The sequence below is a fragment of the Cheilinus undulatus genome, linkage group 6 (assembly GCF_018320785.1).
Source record: "Cheilinus undulatus linkage group 6, ASM1832078v1, whole genome shotgun sequence".
NCBI classification, from domain to species: domain Eukaryota; kingdom Metazoa; phylum Chordata; class Actinopteri; order Labriformes; family Labridae; genus Cheilinus; species Cheilinus undulatus.
Genome location: NC_054870.1, coordinates 40,863,491 through 40,873,496, shown reverse-complemented (window position 1 = coordinate 40,873,496; position 10,006 = coordinate 40,863,491). Strand labels below are relative to the sequence as shown.

The 10,006-nt window shown below is 39.3% G+C and overlaps 2 protein-coding genes across 3 annotated transcripts; one reads left to right on the top strand and one right to left on the bottom strand.

The window, feature by feature from the left end:
• The first annotated feature begins 671 nt into the window (after nucleotides 1-671).
• On the top strand, nucleotides 672-5,682 carry znf511 (zinc finger protein 511). Of its 2 annotated transcripts, XM_041789947.1 has the most exons (7): nucleotides 672-746; nucleotides 847-947; nucleotides 1,080-1,153; nucleotides 3,144-3,345; nucleotides 4,518-4,642; nucleotides 5,020-5,283; nucleotides 5,495-5,682. In XM_041789947.1, exons 1-7 carry the CDS (start codon nucleotides 707-709, stop codon nucleotides 5,565-5,567), a joined length of 879 nt encoding a protein of 292 aa, XP_041645881.1. In that variant the 5' UTR covers nucleotides 672-706; the 3' UTR covers nucleotides 5,568-5,682. The 2 variants fall into 2 exon arrangements, with proteins under 2 accessions (XP_041645881.1, XP_041645879.1); XM_041789945.1 differs by having other exon boundaries at nucleotides 706-947.
• A 1,764-nt stretch (nucleotides 5,683-7,446) lies between these two features.
• On the bottom strand, nucleotides 7,447-9,678 carry msx3 (muscle segment homeobox 3). The gene is made up of 2 exons (XM_041790043.1): nucleotides 9,324-9,678; nucleotides 7,447-8,766 (listed from the first exon to the last, which is right to left on the bottom strand). The coding sequence occupies exons 1-2, from the start codon at nucleotides 9,667-9,669 to the stop codon at nucleotides 8,360-8,362; spliced, it is 753 nt and encodes a 250-aa protein (XP_041645977.1). The 5' UTR covers nucleotides 9,670-9,678; the 3' UTR covers nucleotides 7,447-8,359.
• Nucleotides 9,679-10,006: the final 328 nt, after the last annotated feature.

Sequence of the window (10,006 nt, the reverse complement as noted above, 5' to 3'; positions counted from 1 at the left end):
GTTGAGATGAAAATAAAGCTTACGGTCATTGATGATTTGAGCTTTAAGAAACCCCAACATTTATAATGTTTTTTCGTATAAAATTTTAACCATCAGAAATTTGTATAGGAGGTATAGGTAGGTAGATATTATATATCAATATTATTTTAAAATCGAAGTTGTGTGTAAACTTGGAGCCCATGACAAAAATTTCCCCATTTTAGGCGTCTTTGTTGAAAATTATATCATACTACCCAAAATGTCACTTTTGAAATTCAAGGTGTAGGAAAAATGCTGAATAATTCCAGGCTTACATCGAAACCCAGGGCACACACTGATTTATTTACATAATTTCAGATCTCCCCTCCGCTTTGTTATTTAAGAGGGTTTTGATTAGGCTGATTAAAGGTTTGATCGATGTATAGAGGCATTTATTTATTTACTTTTTTATTCTTGCGAGCTGATATGAACTATTATTACAAGAATATATTATGAATGTGTGGGAGCTGTCCAGCCTTCATTTACACACTTTGCTCAATTCTATGAATCATGCAGAATGCAAGATGCGCTCAGTGACAAGAGGAAGAAGAATCCGTTTAAGAGATACTTAATTATTCAAGGTATGTATTAGCCGCCCCCGTCCAATTACAAAATTTTCACAAACTCAAGGCGCGACTGCACCTTTTGCATATGGCGCCCGGATGACGCAGCTGTGAAGCCCGTGCGAATGACGCGATCACTCCGCGACAGCCACAGCCTAAACATTGGTATGAAAACGTTGGGGAACTATGCTACAACCAGAAAATGTCAAACTTCAAAGAGAGGGGCATGGTTTACTCAAAAGTTTTGATGTCGACTGTCCGATAGGAACCTTAGAAGAGCCGAGGCAGGGTGAGGAAGAGGAGGGAAACCCGTTTAACTTCAGCCCGCAGATCATCCGTCTTCACAAGGATCACGAATTGTTTGAGGTAACTTAGCAACAACACACTTTCAATCTCGACCGTTACACCAATAGTGAATGTGTTCTGTTATCTAGCCTCTAACCCTTCTGTATACGTCTCTTTGTTAATAAATATTGTATTTATTACTCTACCTATCAGGAAGGGGACATTCAAAGACACATGTACCTTCAAGATCTCTACCTGTCAGAGACAGAAGACAAACCAGCCCTCAGGTATGGCGGTCCAGATATTATAAAGAAGTTTCAGCATTTGTAGTCGCTTATGTGTAGCAGAGGACTGCAATCATCTGCAAACAGTCAACGTATCAAACTTTAGTAGTAGTCCCCTTTCTTTATAGAAAAATAACACCACACTGCTATCAACAAAGTCCTATTCTAACGCATACACTTGAATCAATGTTACATCAGTATTTCCACAACAGTAGACAATGCTTTGTAAAAGTACCCCCCTTCTTGAATTTTGATATATATTTTACATATTTAGCTAAATGTTTAAGATTAGAAGTATACACAAGGTACGGTTTTTAAGAGATGATTTAATTTATTAAAGGAAAAAAAGCCGCCCGAACCTACCTGGCCCAGGGCAACAGAGGCAAAAATAGGCAGGAAAATTGGTTAAAACAGCAAAATGGATGGGGAAAAATGATGGAAAGGGACTAAATGTGAGAAAAAATGGAAAGAACTAGTAGTTACATGTGGTTGAAATTGGCAAAAACTGGCATAAAAATTGGTGGAAAAGGGGTTTTATAGTGGCAAAACTTTCAATCCATTTTCACTAAAATTCCATTTCACTACCCTTTCTGACAGTTTTTGCTACTTTTGACCCATTTTTTGCACTTTTTAAAGTTCCTTTCACCATCTTTTCCACCCAGTTTGCCTATATCTCCCTCTTTTTTTGACTTTTTCATAAAATTTGATGAAAAGTGACATATAAAAGTGGTTAAAATAGACAGAAAAGATGGCTACACATGTTAAAAAGTGGCACAAATAAATGATTTTAACATAACAACCTAAAAATAGCTTTACATATTTTCATCTCCAAAATGAAGCAACTGTTCGCTAGGATGCATGCTAACACCGATGCTACTGATCCAACACACATACATTCCTATAACCAACAAAACACAACTGGGAAGGTCTCATTCTCTGGGTTTGTCAGGGGCCCAGACAAATCTGTGGGCAGGCCTGGCCACATTGGAAGGTTTTCAAACATGAATGGCCTGTTATGCTAATGCCACAGCATCTCAGTCAGATTTAAGTCTGGGCGTTGACAAGACTACTCGAAAACCTTCATTCTGTTTTATTCATCCATTCAGAGGTGGACTTGCTGGTGCGTTTTGGATCACAGTCCTGCTGCATAACCAACTGAACTTGAGCTTGAGGTCATGAACTGATTACCAGACATTCTCCTTTGGGATTTTCTGGTAGAGAGCAGAATTCATGGTTTCATCCATTATGGCAAGTTACCGGGTCATGAGACTTTCAAAAAACTAAACTTTTTTTCTCTTAGCCTACAGGATGATTTCCCCAAAGTCTTGGGGGTCATTAAGATATTTTTTGACAAATGTGAGACAAGCCTTTGTGTTCTTTTTGGTCAGCAGTGGCCTTGGAGCTCTCCCATGGATGCCACTTTTGCCCAATCTTTTTCTTATTGTTGAATCATGAACACTGACCTTAACTGAATCAAGTGAGGCCTGCAGGTCTTTAGATGTTGTTCTGGGTTGTTTTTTGACCTCCTGGATGAGTCGTCAGTGTGTTTTAAGAGTAATTTTGATAATTATTATTGTTATCCATGAATTTTCAAATTTCCTGATTTACAAAAAACTGAAAAAATAGTAAAGCACATTATTATTTCTTGATTAATATGTCAAATAATAGTTATTTACTTGCATTCCTGAACAGAAAAATGATTTTTAGTGGTTGAATGTTATGCTTGATTAATTTCTGACTTCTCGGAGAAGCCCAGTGAGCCGGCGCAAATTTGGGAATAAAAAGGTGAATTCAGTTTGAAATTCCTCATTCCTGTTCAAAATGGTAAAATGTGGAGAGCTCAGTGAAAATGAAAGAGTCCGCATTAAAGCACTTCATGATGCTGGATGCTGGATGGTCTCTGAGACAAATATGACAGGTGGTCGAATAAATTTGTTAAGCACTGTATGTTAACATTAATGTGGGTCAGTCACTGTTGTCTTTCTTTTCTCAGTGTGTCAGAATTCGCCTGCCACATCTCTGGCTGCAGTGCAGTCTTCAGCACTTTAGAGGAGTACGAGCACCACTACAACTCCCTGCACAGACATGTGTGCTGCTCCTGTCGCCGCTCCCTGCCAAGTGCCCGGCTCCTCGACATTCACATCCAGGAATGGCATGACTCTCTCTTCACTATCCTCGCTCAGAGACAAGATATGGTAAGTCAAAGGGAAATCTTCTCAGTTATTGGCCTGGCTGATTATTAAAGCTGATATTTGGCATTTGGCTGATTATCTGTGTTGACAATTTATTTTATTCACAATTGATCAAATTTATTAATTAAAAAGTGTACTACGTAGTTCCACTGCAAAGTGTATATTTTCCTCTGGCTTTAGTTTCACTCCCCAAAGTCTCACCAAATGTCTTTATACAACACAATCTGATTGTCTAGATGTCACATATTTTCTTAAATTTTTTGATCATGCACTTTTACTTTGCCACATCAAGTACATTTTGTATGCCATAATAAATGCATATAGGTTCCAAAAAGCAGTTATTGGTCTCATGAGCTTCTGTGAATCGGCGTTGGTTTTGGCCCTGAAAAACAATATCATTTGACCCCTGCCATGCAGTCAAGGTATAGTGTTTTGCATGGTACAGCTTTAACTTGCATTTGTGGATGACACAGTGAACTGTGTTGATAGACAATGACCTTTTGAAGTGTTCCTGAGCCCATGCAGTGAGTTCCAGCACAGAATCAACAATCACAGTGATCTTCAGGCCCTCTGTTTACAATGCAGTGCCACCAGAGGGCCTGAAGATCACTAGCATCCGATATTGACCATTGGCCTTGTCCCTTGGAGACAGAGATTTCTCCAGATTCTCCGAATCTAATGATGATTTAATGTTCTGAAATGATGGGATATTCAAAGCTTTCACAATTTTGTTCCACCGTTTTTAGACACAATTTTTCACAGATTGGTGAATCACTGCCCATCTATATTTCTGAGAGATTCTGCCTCTCTAAAATGTTCCTTTTATACCCAGTCATGTGCCTGACCTTTTGCCATTAACCTAATTAGTTGCAAAATGCCCCTCAAACTGTTTCCATTAGTACCTCTTACTCTTCCAGCCTTTTGTTGCCCCATCCCTACTTTTTTTAGATGTGTTGCTGCCCCCAAATTCAAAATGAGCTAATACTTTTTATTAGATGATAAATTGTCTCAGTTTCACGTCTGATATGTCGTTAATGCTCTATTGTGCATAAAATGTGGGTTCAAGATTTGCATCGATGCATTCTGTTCTCATTTACATTTTACAGAGCTTGGTTGTGTATGAATATCACACCTCATATCCAAGCAGATTCCTGACAGCCTTTTCCTATTTTCAGTACCAGTGTTTGGTGGAGGGCTGTGGGCTGAAGTTCAGGATGAGTCAACACAGGAAGGAACATTTGATTAGAATACACAAGTATCCTCCAGACTTCAGATTCGACAAAACCAAGAAGGACAAAGGGTAAGACTGCACCACTTTTGTTGTCCACTAGATGGCAGCACAGTGCTAGTAGAGATGTAAGTCTGCAAGGTTTCACTTAAATTTCCCCCATGGCAAAATTGATGTTGAGTCTGATGTTTACCTCTAAAATTAATTTTGTTGGTAACTTAAAGCAAAATAAGTTTCATTATGCAATATTATGTCAGAATAACTTGATAGAGCGTGTTGTATGTGTGGAATTTGATTTCTGTTGCTTCATTACCAGAACTGAGAAATGACTTTTATTAGACTTGTGAACTGTTTCAGATGTTTGTATTAGTGATCTACATCTGATCCAAAAAACAACCTTGCTATATGTCCTTTATGAAAATAGTTTTTGTTTTTGTTTATGGAAACAGGGAGGCAAAAAGACGGCAGCAGAAAGACACAGCCATGGAGATAGCAGAGAGTGTGTGTGAGTCTGAGGGTGTGTGTGAGGTTATGTGTGATGTGTTGTCCCATCAACCTGAGCACGGGGAATCCATGGAGACGCACGAGTCTGAGGAGGACGCTGCTCACATGGCTACGTCTGCCCATACTGAAGAGCATGCAGATCTTTCTACTTCAGCTCACAGCAGCGAGAATACGAGTTCTGAGCCGCTGAAACCACGATACTCCTACAGGTCAGTCTGAAATGAAGCGAAAGATATTCTATACATATTTGATCTATGGGATAAAATTCCTGTCTTTTTTAAGGTAGAACACCGAGTTGAACACTGTATCAATCATACTCCACTTTATATAACAGTATGTAATTCCTGGAAATGTAACCTGATGTCCTTATTATATGCAGTGTTTTCAGAGACGTGAAACGACCATGTTTTGTTCCTGTAGGGTTCCTGCAAATGTCTGCTTTGGTCACGGCTCTGTCCGAGGTTTCAGAGGACGGCGAGGAAGGAGAAAATAATGCACAAGAATTAAACTTTCTGCCTTTCTTCAAAAATGTACCTATTTATACCTATGGTTGGTATGTGTTTATATGTGTCCTTATCTTGAAATAAAATTTATTTATAAAATGTAAAGTGTTGTGCACGGGCATTTGTGCAGCGAGGTTCCAGCATTCCAGTATTACATCCCTGTTGTCTTAAATTACAATACATTTTTTTGTATTTGGTTCTGAAAATCAAGAAATAAACTACACAGGATAGCCTTGTCTGTGGTTTTCTCATGGAAATGAGACTTTAGAAAAATTAAAATGTATGTGTTGCACTTTAACCTCCTGAGACCTGGCATGCACATACAAGGACATTACATTTGGCTTTCCTTGAACATAAAAATAATTCTGCTTTTAGATTTTCTGAGATAATTGTTGTGAATGTCCATTGAAGTTTAAGTAATTTGTTTGAAATGTGGAGAGACTTTGCTATAAATTTTTGGGGAATTTTCATGGAAATTCTAGGACATTTCCTCAAGTTTTTAAGTACTTTTTTTTGGAACTTTAAGGAAATTTTTGTATATCTTTGGAAAGTTTTGGGAGATGATTGCCTTGGATTTTTTGAGGCATTTTCATGGTAATTTGGGAATGGATGTGTGAAGAAATGAGGAAATTGAGCCATTTTAGTAGAAATTTCGGAGATGTATTAGACCTTAATGGGAATTTGCTGTAAAATTTATGGGAATATGGTTGGGATTTTTTCTTTTTCTTTTGTGTGTGTGAGTGTGGGGGGTCTTTGAAATTTTCATAGAAATTTGGGAAATGTGTTTGTAAATTTGGGGGAATTTGATTGGTTTATTTTAATTATGTTATTATTTTTGATGGGGGTCTCTATGGTGGAGTTTTAGGCTGCAGACCTCTTCATTGGACCTTGACCTAATTAGGGAAAACCCAGAGAGGGTTAGGGTTGGGCAAGGGTAAGGGGAATAAAATTAAAAATAACACACCACAAACTAAGGAAAAACCCAACAAGGGTGAGTATATCACTTCCCGCCCTACAGTTGAGGTCCCCCCATTGTAGAGACATGCAGCCAGATACCTCTTGATGGGGGCGGGAGGCTCCTTTGAAAGTGTCACGGAAATTTCAGCAAATACATTCGGATGTTTGGGGGAATTTTCCCTCATTTCATGGAATTTTGGGAATGTATTTGTAAATTATTTGGAATCTGATAAGACATTTAAGGGGCAATTTAGGGTATCTGCTTGAAAATATTTGAAGAAATTTTGGGGTAATTTTATGGGACACTTTAAAAAATGTCAGAATTTTCACAAACTTTTGGTTATTTCTTGGAAATGAGAGGAAAGGAACATTTCCAATATTTTTAGAACTCTAAGGGTAAATTTTGCTGGTGCTGTTCTTTAACAGGTCCCTGTGGTCCATCATCAAAATGAGTACCCTCTCAATGACTGACATCATTTCTGTCTGGCTGAAGACCCCCAACAGCTGCTCTAAAACCAATCCACGGCTTGATTTTCTGCAGAAACAGGACATTCAGGACATTTGTGGACATTTTTGGTCAAAGCTACTTCCTGTTCAAAGACAAGGCTGAGCTTTTAAACTGATCCCAAATCAGAGGGGGAAACTAAAACTGCATTCCAAACAAAAGCCCAGGTCTCAGGAGGTTAACGAAAACATCAGCATGCTGTTGGATTTTCTATAAATTACACTTCATGTAAAGAAGTTTTATGAAAAACAAGTGAAAAAATAAAAACCAAGGGAAATACCAGAAATGACATAATAAACTTTAATAATGTACAAAACATCTTTTCACACAGCAAATATATAAAATATTCTGAGTTATGACTGATCTGAGTCCATCAGTAATGATGAGCATTTAGAGTTTGCCAAAAATATTTCATGACCTTTATTTACATGTAGTGATGAAAGCGTGATCTCTCTGAACATCTGTGCAAAAATATCTCCCCTCTGAGGTAAAAATAATTATTTATATTTGTTTGTTGGAGAATAGAAAAGAAAATTAAGATGTTAAAAACAGAAATATGTGGTGTTGATATAACTCAATAGTAAATTCACCTTAACATGACTTATAATTAAAATATAAAATAATTAACTGTGCAGAATTTAGCAGCCTGATCTCAAATACTAAAGGAGAAAAGGCGACATTATCCATGGACGACATACTAGAGTAGACATGTGGCTTTATATGGATGATTTCATGTTTTATATTTTGGATGATTAAAAATTTGGTCATTTAAAAACATCCGTACTTGTGAAATATTCTTAAAGGCCTCTGGCATGACGTCATGATGAGTTACCGCTTTAAACCCCAAATTAAGGGCATTTAAGTGAACACGTTATCTTTACTCCTATCAGTGTATGGCCTGGAAACTTTAGGACATTTTGAATTATAAGAATAATTTTACAAACATGCTCTGAGGAAAATAACTGATTACACAAAAAAATGACAATTCTTTAATAATTTACTTTAATCTTCAGTTTTTGCTGACATAATGTATTTTTAAATTATAAAGGAAATCCTTATCAGGAGAAATCTTTCATTTTTCCAATCAGAGAATGATGTGATCTTAGAGAAGGCCTCTGCAAAAGGAAAAGTACGTTTATGTAACAGGTGTTTTTTATTTTTCCCAGGTAGATTGCGTTTTTCCTCAAACAGGACGTATTTTACGCGTTTAATAAGATTTGTTCCTCCGGTAACAGGGCGTTTTTGCAGCAGGGGTTGTCTGCCGTATGAAGGCATTTTTAAGGCAGTCTGCCTGGTGAAGCAGTTCAAAGTTAACCCGGGTTAAGACAGGTAGTACATCCCATACGGTCCACTGAAAAGTCCCGGGACATGTAAGGCAGGCCGTGGTCCATTCAGGGCCCCGTACAGAGCTGGCGCACCCAGTGGTGCGTTCAGGGGTAAGGGGAAAGCGAAAGCCGGCAGCAGCGGCTTCGCGGCAAGTTTGAACTTCTCCAGCTCGGCCTCCTGCAGTCTCTTGGCTTTGGCCCTCCGGTTCTGAAACCAGATCTTCACCTGAGTCTCTGTGAGGCCGAGCGAGCAGGAGAACTCGGCTCTCTCCGCGATGGAGAGGTACTGTTTCTGACGGAACTTTCTCTCCAGAGAGAGCAGCTGGGAGGTGGTGAAAGGAGTCCGGGGTTTCCTGTTGTTCTTGTGTTTCCGAAGATTGCACTGGCTCGGGCTGGGGAGTCCTGAAAGAAGAATTACAGTCACTTTGGAGCGCAAAAAAAAAAAAAAAACATTTGATCCATGAATGATGGTTGAAATACACAATGCACCTACCAGCACTCAAAAGTAACATCACCACACCACTTACAATCGGAAAAACACTGACGTGTGATTAATTAAAGGCTGCGATATTTAAAGGGCAATGACATTTCTGTGCAGTTACGTCTTTAAAATGCGTAAAACACTGAGAAAGAGGAAAACGTACCACTATAGACCGCGGTGAATGCGCCTGATTTTCACATTTTTCTGTACATCTTTATTTTAGTTGATATGTTGTTTTTATAGGCCTATTATTTAGGCCTCAAATGTGTCAATTAATGCCTTATATTCTACTTTATCGACGGATAAAATGCAAGTACGTGATATGAAACTAAACAAGCACAAAAGCAGTGGGAGCAACAATTTATAATTTAAAATCCCAGCATCCTCCTGGGGTTAAATACTTTTGTGCGTTCACTGTTTTTTAAGACATTAAAATAATTCTAAAAATAATCATGTAAATGAGGTAGCCCGCACTCACTTGGAGGTGATGCATAAGGAGCATGAAACCAGGGGCTCGTCTCCCTCTCGCTGAGCTCCACAGCCTCTGCTTTGGACCCATAAAGCCCCCTCGGTGACGCACACTCCGTCTCCTCCGTCCGGACGCAGCCTAATCCACGCTCCGGGGAGTGGGTGCTCCTGTCCGGCGTCCTGTCCGATATGAGGGACTCCACGCTGAAAGGCAGATCTGAACTTCTCGTTTTAAACCTCCTGACAGATGACAGCTCCAGCTCGTCAGTCACCCGCTCCTCTGGAGAGGTTTCCCCCGGAGCAGCCGAGGGCGGCGATCCTTGCGCAGGATTCATTACGCACGACTGAGGTGCCATACAATCAATTTTCCTGCCGCTCTCTCCGCTTCTGTTGTTGTTGTTTTTATGTGTTTTAAATAGAGGAAGTGTGTGTTATTGCCCTGGTTCCTCCGATGAAGCGCAGCAGCGTGGAGAACTTCACTTTTTACGCACGGACTCTCTTCCCCTCCAGTGAAGTGCAGAAAGTTTCTCTCTCATCTTGCCGCCTGCCTATCAGGGTGAAGATGTGACCACGTGACTCGACTTAAAAAGTTTATGATAGGCCGGGCTTAAATGACAGTGTTTTGGTCTTCTTCACGCGCCTGTGGGTCATGGACAGACGTAAAACTCTGATCAGGGGAGGAGTAAATAATTC